This window comes from Hypomesus nipponensis, chromosome 17, assembly GCF_054491055.1.
Source record: "Hypomesus nipponensis isolate SF chromosome 17, ASM5449105v1, whole genome shotgun sequence".
Taxonomy (NCBI): Eukaryota; Metazoa; Chordata; class Actinopteri; order Osmeriformes; family Osmeridae; genus Hypomesus; species Hypomesus nipponensis.
The window spans coordinates 19,456,181-19,475,721 of record NC_140377.1 but is presented as its reverse complement, the minus strand read 5'-3'; the positions used below and the strand labels follow the sequence as shown (position 1 = coordinate 19,475,721).

The following is a 19,541-nucleotide window of genomic DNA, read 5'->3' as shown; positions in this document are numbered from 1 at the left end:
AATACAGAAACTGAATTGTAATATAACAAAATTGAATGCCTTGATAGTGTGTCATTTGGAGTGTAACAAAGTAAAAAGAGAGAGCAGTCATTGCAGCATTTTTGTAAGTGTATTCATAATTCATATACATATTGACATTTTTCTAGTACGGCATGTTTTCAATAGTGTCATTGTTTTCTTTTAGCTCAACTTTTTTTTTTTTACAAGAATAACGATAGAAAATGATAACGAGAGACAACACAACATACAACTCACTGTTTTAAGTTTATGGCAATGTATCTTCTCAATGGATTTTGCAACTCTCAGTTAAATCCAGTTTTAATATCTCATTGAGGAATTAACTAATTGAGAAAGTACTTGAATTATACCAACTTCTCATTGATCAGTACATGTCAGGTGGCCCCTCTCACTCAGCCTATCACCACCTAGATTCCATTTTATTATATCTGTTGGCCAATCTTGACCTCCTATTCAAAATAATGTTACGGGAGAAGGATTCCCCTCATATTCACCGTCTGGTCAACTGTATGTAACCTGACACCCTGACAACCAATCAGGATAGAGATGACAAACATGCATCAGTCCAGAGTGCCTCTCCTCCGCTTGATGTACATGTTGCTCAACTGCAAGCGACTGACTGCTAATATTTAGTTTGAAAAATAAGATTGTGTCCATCTGATTTTTCATGAATACTATTTGTACCGTAAAAACCCCAAGGATGAAAAATAAGAACACTTTTTCCAAAAAGACCAAAATGGACACTTAGAATCCATGTTCTCACACACACACACACAAGCACACAAATGCGCACACAAATGCACACACATATGCGTGCACACACACACACACGTTCACCATCAGTCACACACTCTGAAAAGGCAACAGACGTCCACTCTCCAAGGCAATAGTCTTTGTGGCGACTCGACCCTGACATTCCAAATGATGTCATTCTGGCTCCACCCTCTCCAGGAATGATGAAATATCCAAATGTCCCAAAACTGATATGTTGACCAAGTATAAATCGCAATACACTGATATCAATTGATGAGTAAATACTGACGCAGATAGAAAAAAAATTATGATGCCTAAAAATAATAACCATTATCATGATGATTATGATAAAACACTACTTAAAAGTAGATACTTAAAATACGCAGTCTCCTTTTTTCATCCAGTTGTTCAGTCAACTCTAAACCCCAACATTCACCTGCCATCCACGGACAGGCTCCCTCCCAATACTGTGCATCAAAACAATTTCACAAAAGATGAACTGGGTGAACTCATGGTAACCATGATGGAAACTAGAATCAACCAGTTTGAGGGTATCTCCAGAAATACAAAGTGAGCCTAGAGAGACCGTTGGTTTCTTCTCTTCTTCACAGAGGAAGTTCCTTCTGCTCCGTTGTCTGCAGACGTATATTTTTGTCTTTTTCTTCAGCTTCACTTCCTCTTGTGTTGCTTTGATCTTTTTTTTGTATCTTTTTTGTATCTTCTTTTTATGGATAGTTATCTTAAGTTGCTTCCCCCCCCCCCCCTTGTCTTTAAATGTTTTCATGTAAATTCCTTCCAAGAAATTGTACATTCCTTATTCCTTAGCGTATCCTCGCTGTCATCTATATCCATCTGTTGGTGGCTCCTTGTCCTCCTCAAGGCTGTGCCACAAACCGCTCGTAGCTCCTCCTCCTCCCAGACGACCTGAGACGCGAGGAAACACAAAGTGTGCAGGTCAGCGGGTGGACTACTCCGTGGCTGACGGACACGGCCACATTCTGTGCACACACGGGACAGACGGAGTCCGATCTTACCCCTCCTGCACCACCTCCTCCTCGCTGTATCCTTCAGCCTCTCTCTGACTGCTCCAGGTACACTGACTTGGTGGGTCGACTGCTCTGGGGAAACTACAACGAGAGAAGGAGATCATGAATAAGAAAGCAATTATAGAACATAAGATAGACTTTACTGTCCTGAAGGAAATTTGTCTCAGACACATACAGTCCCTGTTACAATACAATTAACAGAGTGCATACATACAATACATTGTAGGAAGAGGCTCCACAAAATGATCACTTTATTTGATTTCCCTAGTAAGGATTCGAACCAACCTCTTTACCTTGTGCTGTGGACAACGCAGGGAAAAGTTCTCCTCGTTCAGAGAGCAATCTGAGGAGAAGAAAACACAGGAAAGGAGGAAAGGTGAGCTGGGGCGGGAGAGAGGGAGAGGCAAGTGCTTCCAAACATTTTTTTTTTTCTTTTCATGTGACCATGTATTCATCATTTACAACCTACAAGCTTGTAGCTGGACAAGCTGGACCACTTACCGGCCTCCATGGCGCATAGGTAGTGATATCTCAATGTGCAGCCTTTGCTATAGCAACCCAGGGTGGAGCCGGCCATCTCACAGAAGGAGCAACACTGTCGGGAGAGACAGAGGAAGAGGGAAAATGGAGGAAAAAGAGATGTATCATCAACAACAACAACTCTGTATACTGCGCTATAATAGTGAGATTCTAATGGAAAAGCACAACAAAAAAACATCACGTACTGCCTCTCGAGCACCATCTAGTGCCTCCTGTAGGCCATACAGCCTTCCGTTGACCAGGAAGACCCCACTAGCCCAGACGATGCAGCCCTCGTGGACCCACAGCTCCTCTGGGTCCATGGGCATCTGTGGCAGCTGGGCCAGCTGTGCGAGAGGCCCCAAAGAGTCCAATGCCGGTGGAGGGGGCTGGAAAGGCAGCGAAGCCTTGCTATTCGACGGCACCATCCTGGGGGAATCATCGCTGGATTTATGCCTGCGTTTGAAGCGTGGGTGCGAGGTGAGTTTCCGGTGCTGGGGTCTTTGTTGGGAGTCGTCGACTGGCGGTTGCTTGCAGGGTTGGCTGTAAGTAGGTGTCTCTGTCTGAGGTTCTGGTTGTTTCCACAGCTCGGGTATGGGTCGTATGTCTGGCGCCGTGTCCCAGCTTCGAGCTTTTGTGTTACTGGTAGAAGTGGTGGTACCAAGCTGGCCTGCCAGATACATCATTATCTCCTCCCCGCCGGCAGGAGAGGCAGTGCCCACCATGGCACCAGGAGACATAGGGTTGCCAGCGTAGTTGAGGCTCCAGTCGATATCAGCAGAGGACTTGATTACTGGTGCCTCCTCATGCACCTGGGTTTCCTGGGTATTCAGTACATTTGCGTTTGTTTCTAGACTGGGTCCGGTTTTGCTTCCCCCCGTCATTGCAGGACTTTGTCGGACCTGGGGCTGGTTCTTAGGAAGCTTTGCAGCATATTCAGCCGGGTAATATGGTCCATAGAGATCCCCCAGGTTCTTGTAATTTGCCCATTTCTGGCACAGGCAGCAGAGGAGACGACCAGAGTGGTTTGTTTCGGTGATTACAGGTCCCGAGAGGACATACCCAGACAAAGGAAGAGCCTTCCCTGTCTGAAGAGTGGTCTCCGCTTCCTCTGCCTCCTTCTTCTCTCTCAACCTCTCCATCTCCTTCTCTCTCCGGGATAGCTGAGAGCTGAGAGCAGAAGTCAGAAGTGCTTCAATCACACTGCTGCTGCTTTTCACGCCGGACGCCCCCCGCTCTCCCTTTTCTTTTTTCTCCTCCTCTGCATTTACTATCGTACATACAGCCCCAATCTCAGGCACCTTCCTCTCCACGTGAACGTAGGGTGCAAACACATTCTTCCTGGAGTCAGAGAAACCTCCGCCTATGCCGGTGTTGCTTCCAGTCCCCACAGATGTTTCAAAGTCTTCTTTGGCTGGTATGGTCACAGCTGTTCTCCTTCTCCTCCTTTGCCTTCCCGTCAGTCCCTCTACATCCCCCTCTGCCTTCACACCCCTCCTTCTTCGACGGAGGGGTTTGACCTCTGTCTCGAGAGGAATGTCCTCACTCTCTGCATCCACCTTCACCTGGGTTAGGGTGGGTGGAGTAAGAGAGGGTGGGGGCTTCTGGTCGGCTGGAGGAAAGACTATTAAGGGAGGGGTGGTAGTCTCTGTGCTTGGGATTGCTTGGGGTACAGGGGCAGCAGCAGCAGGAGATGTAGCAGGCTGGATTGGTGGAGCATTAGGGTTAGCATTCTGAGTCTGGCCCTGCTGTACACGTTTCTGCTTGTTCACACTTCCAACTGGTCTTCCCTTCTTCTTGCCTGAAGGGAAGTAACCTTTTGGAACAAGGTTATCTGACCCTTTGTCTTGCGGCGATCCCGTCATGGACAATGAAGTCCTCCCAGAACACATCTGCCTGTTCATCAAGTGTCCTTGACCCTGACTATGGTGAGGCGGTGTACTTCCATAATAGTCAGCGCTTGGATAATCGTCAAATCCCATCGCAGTCTCCTGGAGTTTCTGCCTCAGGAGGTTGGCAGCTGATTGCTCTCCTCTGCGAGTCTCCAGTTGCTGATAGGTGTTGGTAAAGTGTTGGATATCTGACAGGGCAGAAGAGGATGGAGGAGGGGAACCCTGCACTGGGCGAGGGAGAGGTGGTGGTGGGGGTAAGGGTCCAAGCAAGGAAAAATCTGTGGCAATCCTTAGATCTTCCTTATCAGACACTGAAGACGCTGTAGCCCCCAAGCCAAAGTCAAAATCTGCCTGCAAGGCTCCACTTCCGCTTGTATGTTTCAGACCTTGGGATGTCTGAAGTAGGTCGCAGGAGTATGCAGATGGTGGCAGGGATCCGGTCTCATCCATCCCCCTATAGGGCATCATCTCATTTAGGGAGTGACTGTCATCCATGTAGTCTTGGTCCTGGGAGTCACTAAACTGGGAAATCTCTGAGAATCCTCCGTAGTGATTAGATTCTACATCAACTTGGCCACCACTGTGAGGGGATTTCCGGACATTCGGTGTAATCTTCTGCACGATAGCCTCCAGTTTCAAACCCCGTCCTTTCCTGGGGGGCAAAACCTTTTTACTACCTGAAGGAGAGAGCGACTGTGAGTAGTTCTGTCCAGGTGTGGGGGAGGAGAGTCTGGAACAGGTGATGTCCGAGCTGGAGGAGTCTTCATCATTGAGGTGGCTGGATTCTGAAAGAGCTGCTGGGGAATGATGCGAATTGGGCATCACCCTTACCTGGGACCCATCTTGATGATGTCTCTTGGCAGGTATAGGAGAAATAAAAGAGCGGACTCTTCTCCTCAGCATTAAAGGGTTGGTATCTCCGGAACCTCCAGTTTTGGTCAGACGAGGACCGTGCTGAGGCATCACTGAATTCATCTCACCAGACACTTTCATGGAGTTGGAGACCAGAAGTGGTTGAGGGGGCTTCACGTCCTCCAGGACTCCTCTTGAGACATCTAGTTCTAGCGAGTTCGAACCTCCAGGTGGGACCTGAGAGGAAACTGGGCAGGGGGGAGCAGCTGGAGGAAGGGGTTGGGTTCGGTGGTAGGGTTCTCCCTCCATCATGACAGCTCCATCCCTGCCTGAATGAGTTGCCTCCCAAATCTTCATGTCATAGTAAGCACTTTGATGAGGAAGCTGCTGCTTGGACAGACGCTGCTCATTGGCCAACATTTCCACCTGTGACAGCATTCTTTGACTCTGCTCTGCTTGACCGAGTTTGTTTCTACCAGGAGAAGAACCAGACTGCATCATTATGTCCTTAGTGGGTCTGGTCAAGGCAGAGGTCCACTCATTCATGGGATCATGGGGGTGGTGAGGGGTGCGTGAGTGAGGATATACTGTTAGTTTGTTTGAAGATAGTGGGCTTTGAAGTTGATTTGTTGGGGACAGAGGGTGGTAGGGATGGTGGGAGGGGAAATGTGGGTTGCGTGACATTATATTCCGCTCTCTTGTATCGCCATAGCGATAGCCAGAATAGCCACTGGCGTGTGCACTGGAGAGATCCACATTGTGAGGGTAGGCTGGGTGTCTAGGGGGTGGGGACATGGGGTTGGTGTTGGACAAAGGATAGCGAGGAGCCTGTTGGCTATGGCGAGAGGCCATGACAGTTATGTCAGCCTTTCCTTTCCTATAAGGGTCCACATTCATAGCCACAGACTGGTGTAAAGACTTGTGATACTCAATCTCAGCCTTGGCTGTCAGACCACTATGATGATCAGGATGTAGATGCCTAGCCTCCGGTGTAATTTCCTTGGTGGAGACCTCCATCTTGACCTCGTGTTTTTCTCCCAACTCTTCCTTACTGTTTCCTGTCATGTGCACATTGGTCCCTGATGGAGAGGAAAAGGATTGTTGTTGAATGACTGAAGACCCCGTGTGACTCTCCCTTTCTTTGTCCGTCTCACTTTCGGGTGTGCTGCGGCGAACTGGCGACACATCGCAGATGACGGATCGGCGACCCGAAGACTGGGGTAGAAAGGAGGCTGAGGACTTCTGAGAATCAGCGGCTCCTAGCGTGTCGGCTTCCTGCAGAAGGAGTTCCTGAACAGCGGAAGAGGAGGAGGTGGGCTGACCCGAGGGAGGCGGAGGCTTTCTCTGAGGTAAAGAATAGTCTGCTAAGTTAATGTGCTTTGGGGGAGTGGGTGGGAAAGAATCTGTAGTCTGCGGTCCGTGAGCTGCTGCCATCTTACTCTTCTCTGCACGATGTAACCCTTTGGTGCCAACTGCTTCAGCCTTTATGAAGGGAAGGGGACCTTGAGGTCCAAAATCAGCTACAACACCTACTTGTCGCTGATGGGGTTGGATAGGTTTTCCAGATGTGGCCATTTGTGAAGGTTGTGGGGTGTTACCCATACCAGATTGTGTTCTCATGCTTTCAGCTATACCATATGGATGTCGAGTTTGAAAATTGGCCAGGGCCACGTTCTGAGACTGAGTGGCAGGAGGGACATGCTCTGGTCGACCATAGCGCCTATCTAAATGATAACCCTGGAGAACCTCCTGTAATAGACTGGGAAATTGCTGTTGTAACTGAGAATTATCATCATGGCCCTTAGGTCCCGAACCTCCTCCTCTCTTCGCTGGTGCCTCTACTGAATCGCCTCCTGCTTCCTTTGAAGACAGTGAGCCATAGTTCGGCTGAGGTGGGTGGAAATCTTGGTACCTTGAGTTTGTCTCCATCCCCCCCCCTGGACTTGGCCTTCCTCTATTCTTCACGGCCAAATCACCGTAGAGTGACTCTGGGTAGCCACATTTGTTAGCGGCAGCATGGGGGTTACTTTGAAGCCTTCCAAAATTGGTTTTCAGATTAAGCTGGTGATGAGAAGAATACACACTCAGATCCACCCCCTTCTCTCCATTGTGACTGCTAGACTCTCTAAAGATAGTGTGCTGAGGTTTCTCCTCTATGCAGTTGTCTTGTGGACGGTTGGGTTTCTCCGGTTGCTGGAATTCAGAACGCGCCGAGACAATAACACCTACCCCACTTGCATTCTGCTGCTCCTCAAGGTCAAAGTTTGAATTGGTGTTGGCAAAATCTTGCGTCTTGTGGTGTTTTCCATCTCTCTCACCACTGTGTACATTGTGTAAACTGGATAGTCTATTTTCCTTATCCTGTCCATCTATGTGTCTCTCTTCACTCTCCTCTCTACCTTCATCCTCTCTTTTGAACCCTTTCTCTCTTCTTTCGGCCACTTCCTCTTGAAAACCTTCATTTTTAATTTCTCTCGTCTTCCTATAGTTGTGTTTACTATTGGCATCAGCAGCAGCAGGCTCTGAGACAGAGTTGGAATAAAGAGGAGGACCGTGGGGAGGCATGGCAACAGAATGGCTACGATGAGAGTTTGAACATGACTCAGCACTCTGCAGGGCAGGGGATTGAGACGATGATGACATAGGAGTCTTGGTTTCAGAGACACTCTGAGGATTCCTCGAACTCCGGCTTAACTGCTCCGAGGAACGCATCTTGACTTGGTCACATTGCGACGAAGGATAGTAGGTTGTTGGTTCCGAGCCACTACTGGCCCCACTCATCTGTCTCATCCTCACTTGCTCGCCTTCCGAAAACTGCTCCTCCCGCTCCATCCTGGCTCCAGGCATTCCTCTGTCGGAAAGCACAGAGGATTCCTCATCTACTCCACCCTCACTAGCACCATCGCCTCCACCTAGCCCACTCCCTTCTCGGACTGTGCTGGTGCTGGAGGCAGCGCTGACATTCCGACTCCTGGGACGGCCAGAAGGTGGGGCGGGTGGGCCCGCCTGCATCTGACCTGCTCCCCCATCTTTACCCCTCTTCTGTGACAACACTGTGTCGGTCAGAAGCATGTGTTGCACTGTGTTCGGTAAATTGGCCACCTGTGACGTCAAGGCATTTAGACTGTTGAGGCTGGTGTTCTGTAGTTTGCTGAGTGGAGAAGCTGGATAGACTGGTGCCGAGGCCTCGTCTCGTGGTCCAGGTCCTGTGGAAACCGCCATTCGGCTGCGGTTGGAGACAGCTGCGTTCAGAGCTGCAGCTTTCTGACTGCCACTGCTCCCACAGCTGCTGACACTGCTATTGGAGTTTGGGGTAGGGCTTAGCTGAGGAACGGTCTGCAGTAGCCGACCATGACCATGACTGGAACGAGGGTTTGGTGGATGAGGGTACGAGGTCTGTCCAGGATGGTTTCCCTGGCCCTCAGACACACTCATCAAAGGAGAGGGGGAGGAGCTACAGCTGGGTGACTGCACTGCAGAGGCAGCCGGAGAAGGGTTGGAGATGGGGCTAAAGTTTTGGTTAGTTTGGCTCTGTTGGGTTTGAGAGTGCATTGGAGATTTGGTGACTTCTTGAGAGGACTGATGAGGTATACTTGAGTTGGAGGCTTGGTGCTGTTTGGAGTATGCGGAACTCGATGGAGGCCCATGGTGCTGCATTTTATGAGAACTATCATATCCTCCTACTCCTATATTGTGCTGAGCATTGTGGTGCTGGAGGGTAGGTTGTTTGTGGAGTGAATGTGTCTGAGGGGAATAGCCTTGGTAACTAGAAGAATGGTAGCCTTGAGGAACATTTTCCATTGGCCCGACATTGTTTGCAGGAGCTGAACTGGAGACAGAATTTGAATTTGAGTTCATACTAGGCAAGCTGTTGGCCCCATCATGATACCTGTGAGGTGGGGGGCTGTACATTCCTGTTGACCCTGTAGATGCCCCTCCCTGTGGGGAGTAGTGGGGGTACTGGGGGGTCATTCGGTGTCCAGACTGATGGTAACCCCTCTGCTGCTGTCCGTGATGGAGGGCCTGATGGCTGTGGTAGCTCTGTCCATGTTGCCGATGCTGCATTGGAGACCCAGACACGGACTGCAAGGCAGCGTTCTGACTCATGTTATACTGGTGAGAAGGGGAAAAGGCTCCGGCGGCACCACTAACACCACCGCTGCTACCACCTGAACCCCCAGTGGAACCGTAATCCAAGGGATAAGGAGACATTATCCCAGATAATGAGGCTGGGCCAGATCCGGCATGTCTGTATTGGTGAGGTATATGACCATCCATATTGGAGTAGCCAAAGCTTGCCCCATACCCCATACCGCCTCTTCTCTGTCTGTCTTTGCCACCCATTGTCAAATAATAATCCATTGCTTCCTTCCGATAAGGGTTGCTACTACCGCCACCATGGAGGTTTCCCTGCGTGGGGTCCCCAGCCCCTCTATTCCTCCCAGGAAAGCCAAGCATGTGTCCAGTCTGACTGGGGTGGGGGTGTCCTCGATGGAGCTGGCTATGACTCTGGGGGTTGGAAGGGGCCTGTTGCTGCTGCATTCCACTGTAGTCTTCTGGCATCCTAGGGGAGATCTGTGGGTCTAAGGGCTGGGGTTGGTAAGTTGGTCCTCCTGCACCGCGACCAGAGAAACCAGGGGGGAGAGATGGTGGGGCAGGGCTGTTGGGAAAATTCTGCATTATTTCAGATTTTGTTTTTAAAGACTCTTAGATTAGTTAAAATATATGTCAAGGAATGCTTTATGTTTAGTATTTGAGAGATGTAATGGCAGTAATGTGTATTACAAAAGGTGTATGAGGTCTTGGGATGGGCTGAAACTGATATGAATCTGATGACTTAATCAAAAGGGTTATGATCTTAGTGTAGCAGCAATTCAAAACAATAGTGAGGTTGGAGTGCTGGGAGATTGTTATCAATAGTGAGAAACAGATGGTATTAAATAAGCACTTCTGAAATCTGCTGATGGCGTAGCTTTTTTCCTTCTTCCTTTTGAGAGTTCCAAAGCAATATATGGTTGCTGTAGTGGTTGGATCTTTCAATTCAAATGAAAACCAACTAGTGTTTGTCACAATGCTACAAAGGTTTGATACAGACGTTGCTATGAAGCTGTAGCACTTTGGCACTAAACCGGTGATATTATCAAGTGCAACGGGAAATACCAACACTTGAAATTATTAACTTCAGACTTTTTCCATGGTTGTAAGAGCACAAGCAAACACAGTTGCAGAAACGTTCAATTTGATGTGGAATTCCACAAAGTTCCATGTGCAAAAACTCATCAAGTGTCACTGCAATATCAAGACAAACTGGTTGCTGTCAGTTCTCTAGCAGAAGCACTTGAAGTTAATCACTTTTTTCCTGTATGTTTCAATGTGATTGGCTCGCACCTGAGTTTAAAATATCACTCAAGTAATGCTAACCAAGACATGTTTTTCCTTCCATGTACTATTTTCTGAATCATTCTCTTCCTGTGTGTAATTCCCTTTCAAAATTGGTACTGTTGTATCTGATGACAGTAAGTTGGATTGTAGAAGTCTTTGGTCCCCTTGTTGTCACTCTTTTTTCATCCAAAGGTTTGTTCATTCCTCTTCTCTCTGTGTTTTTTATCCTGGTGAAATCCTTTATATTTTCCTTTATAGTTAGGCTATAGCTTCTTTTTCTAGCAGTCATCATTTAATTTGACCTAATCCCTTAATTGTTCCCCGAAAAGGGTCTTTCCAATAAGTCATGTCCTATTTTCTTCTGTTTATCTGTTTCTCTCCAGTATTTCCATGCATGTGAGGTCATCTCTCCTCGGCTGGTTACAGGAACCCTTTGAAAATCTGAAAACACAAACAGGAAAACAAACACCTGAATTTAGTCAGTTCAGCATGGGCTTGTTTTACTCTTACATTTGTAGCAGTTGTTCCTTCACTAAACCCCTGGTTCAAGGCCACAGTGTCAGCCACACAATGCCTTCAAGGGAAAATAATAAAGATGGGCAGTTGGGCACCAAGTTCAGGTGCAAAAAGCATATTACATTTCTACCTCAGCATTCTTAGTAGTATTCATAGTAAATTTCATTCTGCAATTTATGACAATGTCTGCTTGACAGGGTGTTTAGCTTTTTGTCTATCTGTGTAGAAATGTTTGCTATATAGGCCATGTATTGCATCTCATAGGGTATATAAACATGTCCCACCTGCCAACTTCAATGGTGGCAGAATAAGTTATTTAAGTTCCTGATTTATAGTGAGTCCAGCTTCTACAAACAAGGCTAAAAGGTTACTGGCTGATGACAACAAAACGCACCAGTAAAGAAACACACGCAGTCAAGGTCATGTTAACAACCATATCTGACCAAACGAAAGCTTTGTATCTTGACTGTATTAAGGAAACTGACAGTACTTAAGGATGGCCTTCAGTCCTACTGAACTACATGTATTTAACAGAGGTATTTAATCAGTAGGGGGTCTAATTATATAGTGACACCACCTTAACAGGGTCATTATTCACAATGAGTCTTAGGGACACAAGTCCCATTGTCTGCCTCCAACACACTGTAAAATGGTAAATGGTTCACACTGCTCTGCAGTCAACATCAGTGGCCCTTTGTTAGGGTTATATGCTTAGGCAATGCAGATATATGATAATTGTCTAGTTTCATTGTAAGTTATATGTGCACGCTGTCAATTTCAGTCCAAGTACCGCCAAGTCTTTTTGAGATCTCTGCTCTGTGAATAGGCTATTTCATCCATGAATTAGTGGACATAAAAAACCCGAGGGTAAATTCTACAACCTCACAACAAACCACACAATGATATATGACTGGTGGTATTGTTATGAAATAACGTGCTAAATCTACATTTTTAATAACTATCATTCTTAATAGTAGAAGTACATTGAAATACTGATTTTTGTTCAATAAAACGGCAGCCGGCGATTAAGATACTTTCCAACCTCTGTTTCTTAGAGAACGGCATTCTTGACAGTAGCCTACTAAACATTTTTAGGCAAAGTTGGAGACGTCCTGCAGAGATGGAGGTAACTGCTGAATAATATGGTTGTTAAAGCACGATAAAAAACCCTTCTTTTCAGTAAAAGACGTATGCATGCCTGTCCAAAAATAAGATTCTGCTAAACGCTAAAACACATCTATTTAGCTTGCTATCTATTCTCGTTGTCTAGTAGTCACCTAGCTCTACCCTTCTAGAAATTGTACAAAGCAATCAGATGCTTGACTGGCTGATTAATTAGGGTACGCGCAGTATTTGTTGCAGACAAACTAGTCTGCCCGATATTACAGCCAGTTTCTAACCAAGTAGCCCTACTAGGTTTAAGCATAGTCTTGTCAAACTGATACTAACTGGCAAGCCTGTAACTGTTATCCTGATTTCTGCTGTCATTGTGCCTAGACTACAACTAGGTTGTGGGGTACCTGAATAGCAATACATGCTATCTCCGTTCAGTGTTCTCGTTGTGATAGCTAGCTAAAGCAAGTCAATAATGTAGTAGTATACATAGCGTGGCAGCAGAATTTTGTATATGTCTTACAAATGAATACAATGGTACTAGTGGCAATTTAACCTACTAAACTAACATTTACCGAGTCTAGTCAGTCCCCTAGCTATGTCTAACGTTAGCGTACAAAGGAAATTATTGTACCAAGCAGACTAGCTTGCTAACTAGCTTGCTAGCCAGGAGAACGGGGGAGGCAAGCATCCTACAAAAAGAGGGTGATTAGGTGCAGATGTTTCCTCCTTAGAAATTCAATGGGAAGTGGGTTGGCATAAATAGCGTTCTCTAAACTGGATGCTGCAATGGATTACCGTCCACTCCGACATGTTAGTAGTCCCAAACAAACGTAGATAGCCTGCTAATCAGTTAGAAAGACAAGACAAACCCACTCTTTGAATGCCTACCTGAGAGAACGTTCAAGGCCCCTCGAACAGTGAAAGGGTGTTTTGTGACAATCCCGCTGGTGAGGCAGGAAACCCCGGTCTTGAGTCGACTGCTCCGCCGCTTTTCCTTCACCCTCTGTCGTCCTGACAACCCCGACCAGCGGCGGCGAAGTCGGGGGCCCCGTCACAACACTCAGATCCCGGGCCTTTCCACCGATTTTCCCCCTTCTTTTGTCCTCACCTCCAAAAAATATGAGAGCACAATCGGGGTGCCTGTAGGTCCCGTTACCACTGAGGTCCATAAACCCCCGCCCCCTCCCCTCTTGTTCCCTCTCTCCTTTCCCTCTTTCACACACCGTTTAGGTGATCCACGCTCCACCTCAAATTAAACGCATTGCCTCCGCATTAACTGTAACCGCCTCAAAACAGTTATAAATCGCTAAAAAGCTACTGCTACAAACACATCGTTATAGGCCATGAATTCATCGGTAGACGTATTCGCTTTCCTGTAACTGTTTTTTTTTTGTGCAACTGAAAGACCGCCTTGAAAATGCATACACACTCATATTCCAGCACCCCCTCCCTCATCCATCTCCATCATATCTTTGGCTCTCCCCCTCCCTTACCACAGTTTTGCTATTTCAATTATCATTTTAATACAATAATGATCATAAACTGCCTACATATGACTGAGAAATAATTGCAATTTGTCCTTTCATTGGGTCTGCATGGTGAATGTTTCAGACTGCCTCTTTGTTCTTATTTCATCCCCCCAAATGAACGGTCAATGATAGCTCTGTACAAAGGATGAGAGATGAGACTGGCTGGAGGATGTGAAGAAGGAAAATGTAGACACAACATGAAAACAATGTTGATCTAATTCCACTGTCCTGTTGAGATATAACTACTATTTAAATAACAGCCTGAAAATGAGGCCTGCATGTGTTCAGTGTGTTCATGTTAATAGCTGCACATTGGAATATGGACATATGAAATCCAGGCTATTCAGTCCATGTAAAGAAGAAAATACTAACAGTAGTATTTTTAAGATGTTCCTGAAATGCATTTGATTTTTTTTTGTCTCCCCTAAATGTGATTTATAACTGAACATTTAGGACAAAAAATCAAGGTAATCGAAAAAACCAACTGTAATAATAACTGAGAGAGAGCACCACAAGGTCTTTCATCTATTGAATTTATTGTGTTGTCCTCTCTCTCTCTCTCTCTCTGTCTCTCTCTCTTTCTCTCTGTCTCTCTCTCTCTCTCTCTCTCTCTCTCTCTCTCTCTCTCTCTCTCACTCACACACACAGTCTCATCCAGTGTAGTGCAGACCCTTTCTCCCTCCATCATAACGAGCTGCCCTGTACCTTTCGTCCACACTTATGCACTTTTAATACACTGCACTCTGCACACTCATTCAGCCACCATGTCAATCACTTATCAAATACTAAACCAGTATTTAAAAGAAAATCTGTTTCTCTGATTCAAAACAATTCAATTCATTCCCATGCAGTCGTACACATCTATTCCTATCATGGTTGCCATAGCAACTACATCACAGAACCCTAACTGTGGATAATTTGTAGGTGATGCTGGGGCAGGCATGCACAGACACACACACTCATACTCTTCCAGTGCATACCTAAAGATAATAAAAAATATGGAACGTTTGAAAATGCAGGCTTTCTTTTCCTTGCAGAGTGCACATGTCATCGGATAGACTGTTACGTAATTCATGTGACCGGCCAAGACGAAAGGAAGACAGTTACAGTTCATGAAGATAGACAATAATTGACTCAATCAAACCGAAGATTATTAAGATGATATTCGATCAGGACAGTTGAACAGGAGAAAACAAGTCCCATCCAAGTGACGGAATTTCAGCCACACGTGGATGGTGACAGACAATGGCCGGGTTTCCCAGATTTGTTAAGAAGCTCTTAACGCTAAGAGCTTCTTAGGAGCATTCTAAGAACGCTCTAGAACGCTCTTAGAACGCTCCTAAGAAGCTCTTAGCGTTATGCCACTGACAGGAAACTGGAGTGACTTGACTATATGTGGCTACAGATGACATAAAAGACCAAAGTACTACAGATGTTCTGGCATGTTAAAAGCTTGGCTGTGTACTTTCCTTTTTTCAATTTATTTTTTACAACAGGTCTCGAGCACTCAAACAGGAGTCTGGAGGATGTCAATCAAGCCTCTGCATGGGTAATTAAGGCCCAGTAGGAGAATGGCTCTCTAACCTGCTCCCATGCAGGGAGGAAAAATGGAAAAGTACATGGACAACATACCTGGACTGACTTTCTAAAGAGTAAAGCCTGCACACAATTTCTAAGAGGAAAAGGGAAATGTTAGGTTGATGATTTCTAAGAGGAGAAGGTGAATGTTAGGTTTCTAAGGGGAGAAGGTGAATGTTAGGTTTCTAAGGGGAGAAGGTTAATGTTAGGTTTCTAAGGGGAGAAGGTTAATGTTAGGTTTCTAAGGGGAGAAGGTGAATGTTAGGTTGAGGAATGTAATGGGTTCTCATGTCTACACCTCCGAGTTTTTAGCGACATCCTAAATCCCTTTCCTTACACGGGGAAGCTACACAATTTGCTGTAACATTGCTGGGAGTTTATTGTTTTGCTAGAGGTAAGTTTTTGCTATTGATAATGTCAGTGTAACTGAAGAAAATGACGGTAATCGCAAATACACATTAGTGGAACCTTTGTGCTGCTTTTGGGTCACAAGTTATGGTTCATAACTTACATAACAAATTAAAATAGTTTTCTTTTAACCTTCACAATGTGGAGGGTCTGAGACAGCCCAACAGAAAAAAGAAAATGCTTCACTTTGATTTTGTATGCGGTAAAGTTGTCGCAATACGACTGTGGGTCACAATGACTGATGGATCAGAATGACCCGAAGATAACACAAGGGTTAAGAGGGGTGTGTGTGTTTGTAAAAACAAAAGTGGGTAAGAAAACAAATCCAAATATTTTTATTCAACGCCATCGACTAAAAGACCAAAGACCCCCCCCCCCCAAAAAAAAGACTTGAACCAAAGACCTGCTTACAATTTTCCTAAAGTAGTTATTCTCCCCATTGACCACTAGATGCCAGTGTCACACAACATGCAACAGTCGAAGAAGTCCATAGCTCCAAAAATGAAAAGAGAACGGGCTGAAGTGATGAAACACCAGTCCGAACCTTTGAAGTGTGTGGGTATAAGCCATGCATAACTACAATTGTCTGTCTCTTTGATATTTTTTCCTTTTTACTCCAGCGTCCAACTCTATCACAATTAACAAGTCGTCTGACCAGAGCCTTGGTATCATCAGAATGGACATGGTCTTTGATGATACATTCGCAAAAAGGTTTCCCGAAGCTTATTTGCAACTCCGAGCTACTCAGATTAACTTATCTGTCTTTTTTGGCCCTTAACTTTCTGGCTGTCCTTGACTCAAGGAGATGTTATCTCAAAGCGGAAACAGCCAAGATACATGTAAATCAGTTATCCTGACTGTGTAGACAAACCAGGGCCGGCCTAAGGCATAAGCGAACTAAGAGGCTACTTAAGGCCCCTGTGGCTAGCAAAGGGCCCCTAAGAGCAAATTAAATTACAGTTTAATGTATTATGTAAAAATATATATATTCTTTTTTTTATCGGCAACGATAAGCGACACCGAGTGGCCCCCTAATCAATTTTGCTTAAGGCCCCATAAAGGCTTGGTCCGGCCCTGAGACCAACATATCATTGGCCTCAAGTCTTTTTAAATAAAAGATCAGGAATGGTTTCCTGTTAAAAATAGACAATGGTTTAGACAATAGTTTCCAATCAATTCACTTGTAAATTGTAATATTAAAAGCATGCCTACACCCAACAAAATATAGACAAAGGCTATTCCTATTTCATTCAACGTCACTGACAGCAACTCATGTTGTAGAGTTCTAGAGCAAGAGCAAAGCAGAGGACCACTGAGACAGTGACCAGTTACTGCCAGCTGAGGGCGCCATTTCATAATCTCCTCCTCCACCGTCCTCGTGGAGCACTACACTTCTCACCACGGGGCCTGCCACCACACTCTCCCCACATCTCCTAGCAACCGCAGAACCCTGCCTCAATCACTATGGATACGAGGAGGGAGGGCAGGAGCGAGGGGGGAGGAGGAGGAGGAGGGGCTGGTGGCTGGTTAGGCACCCGGCATTCCAGCGAGGCCCTTCTCTCTCCATAGCGTAGAAGAGAGAGATACAGAGATATATACAGAGAGCAAGATACACAGATATAGACATATAGAGAGAGAGATGCAGATGGGGGAAAGATGCAGAGAGATATACAGAGAGAGATACAGTATGAGAGAGCTACATATAGAGAGAGAGCTACAGAGAGAGAGAGAGAAAAGGAGGGCAAGAACAGACTTCCTCTACAGCAGACTGTGTGTTGCGTGTTAATTTGCAGGGGTGAGGGTTTACAGGAATGAGGGGTAGAAGGGGGTCAAGAGGGAGGAGGGGGGAGGATTGCTTGAGTCACTGAGCGCCGGTTCAGAGGGAACATATTGAGATCGTATTTCAAACCAGCCATATTACAGAGGTTGGACGAGGGGAGAGAGAGATAGAGAGAGAGAAGGTTGGGGGCAGAGTGATCATCGTAATTAAGCAGTTTTTTCTTGTAAGTACCCGTTGGTTACCTTCAGCTCATCAGTCCCCCCCCCCAACTCTCCCAGCCCCCCATCTCCCCTACTCCCCTTAACCCCCACCCCACAACCATCACCCGTTAAACCTGACAGTGCCATCATCTTCCTTCTGTCCTTGCGCCTTGGCTCATGTCACGCCCCCCCCCCTCCCTCCTCCCTCACCCACCACCTTATTATCACTGAACCTTGCTTGTTCCAACCCCCCCCACCCCCACTCCCCCTGCCCCTGCCCCCCTCCCAACCATGATGTATGGTTCACACCTTCGCCCTCAGCACCCCCCTCCCCCTCATGGCGTGATGTCATGGTAACCTTCGACTGCGGCAACCATCCCTCCTCTCCCAGAGCTGCTGGTAAGGCGCCGGGCCAGAGACACGCGCCGACACCCGGAATGAGACAGGCAACATTAGTCTGGTGATTTGTCGAGATTATGCTGTTATGGACGGATGGAATTGCTCATGTGCTCAGGTATTGCTCATGTGTTTTGGAAGATATGCAAACTTGCAACCTATTGAAATAAGCCTACCTAGGGCTTCCATGTACCCCTGAATGCTGCTGTCACTCTGCCGAAGGACAGCCCTGGCTTGTTGTAGAAGGACAGCCCTGGTGTGTTGTAGAAGGACAACCCTGGCATGTTGTAGAAGGACAGCCATGGCGTGTTGTAGAAGGACAGCCCTGGCGTGTTGTAGAAGGACAGCCCTGGCATGTTGTAGAAGGACAGCCCTGGCATGTTGTAGAAGGACAGCCATGGCGTGTTGTAGAAGGACAGCCCTGGTGTGATGTAGAAGGACAGCCCTGGCATGTTGTAGAAGGACAGCCATGGCGTGTTGTAGAAGGACAGCCATGGCGTGTTGTAGAAGGACAGCCCTGGCGTGTTGTAGAAGGACAGCCCTGGCGTGTTGTAGAAGGACAGCCCTGGCGTGTTGTAGAAGGACAGCCCTGGCGTGTTGTAGAAGGACAGCCCTGGCGTGTTGTAGAAGGACAGCCATGGCGTGTTGTAGAAGGACAGCCCTGGTGTGTTGTAGAAGGACCAAACGGTGGTACACAGTGTTTTCTACGCCAAAGTAACACGCCAGCAGACACACAGACGTAACGCTTCTCCCCCTCTTCCCACACACACATGCGAACCAAAACACACACACGTACAAACGTTGTTTTACCTGGCAGACAAACTTTTCGGCTCAGCACCAACACAGAGAGAGAGAGAGAGAGACAGAGAGAGAGAGAGAGAGAGAGAGAGAGAGAGAGAGGAGAGAGAGTGAGATAGAGGGAAAAACGCCTGCTCCTGTTGCCGCGGCAACCACCCCTTCCTTCCCCTCTCCTCTTTAACCCTTTCTCCCCCGCGCTTCCTCCCTCCATCCCTCCTTTCACCTTCTGTCTTTCACCCTCCCAGTGTTCTGTCACTTGTGAGTGTCCTCTCCCTCCATCTGTCATCCGTCTCTCTCTCTCTCTCTCTCTCTCAATTCAATTGGCTTTATTGGCATTAAGAAACAAATGTTCATATTGCCAAAGCAACGGTGGAACCACAGAACACAGAAACAATATTCATATTGTTACTATGGTCGCCGGTATACTATTAATGTTACCAGATAATACAATATCAACCAAACATGGCAAATTCAGTTGAAAGATTATAGGAGACTTTAACATAACCTTAAGATTGGTTATTATATATACATACATATATATACACATATACGTCAATCACACACACGGTATATGTTGTGTGTGTGCTTTGTTTTTGTGCATTGTGTGGTTAGATAACATTCTAATCTACCTTGGCTTTTAGTTTCTTCTTTCCAATGTTCCCGGTAGGTTACTTTACATTTTGTTATAATTTGGTTGACTCTGATTGGTGTCTGGAAAGCAGTGTTGGTGTGAGACTGGTCAGGGTGTGTCTGAATTT

General features: G+C 46.4%; 1 protein-coding gene across 3 annotated transcripts; it reads right to left on the bottom strand.

The window, feature by feature from the left end:
• Positions 1-90: 90 nt before the first annotated feature.
• tcf20 (transcription factor 20) lies at positions 91-13,252 on the bottom strand. Of its 3 annotated transcripts, none has more exons than XM_084677946.1 (6): positions 12,983-13,252; positions 2,543-10,903; positions 2,319-2,412; positions 2,103-2,160; positions 1,806-1,898; positions 91-1,695 (listed from the first exon to the last, which is right to left on the bottom strand). In XM_084677946.1, exons 2-6 carry the CDS (start codon positions 9,758-9,760, stop codon positions 1,647-1,649), a joined length of 7,512 nt encoding a protein of 2,503 aa, XP_084534072.1. In that variant the 5' UTR covers positions 9,761-10,903; positions 12,983-13,252; the 3' UTR covers positions 91-1,646. The 3 variants fall into 3 exon arrangements, with proteins under 3 accessions (XP_084534072.1, XP_084534074.1, XP_084534073.1); XM_084677948.1 differs by having other exon boundaries at positions 2,111-2,160; XM_084677947.1 differs by lacking the exon at positions 91-1,695 and having other exon boundaries at positions 1,802-1,898.
• Positions 13,253-19,541: the final 6,289 nt, after the last annotated feature.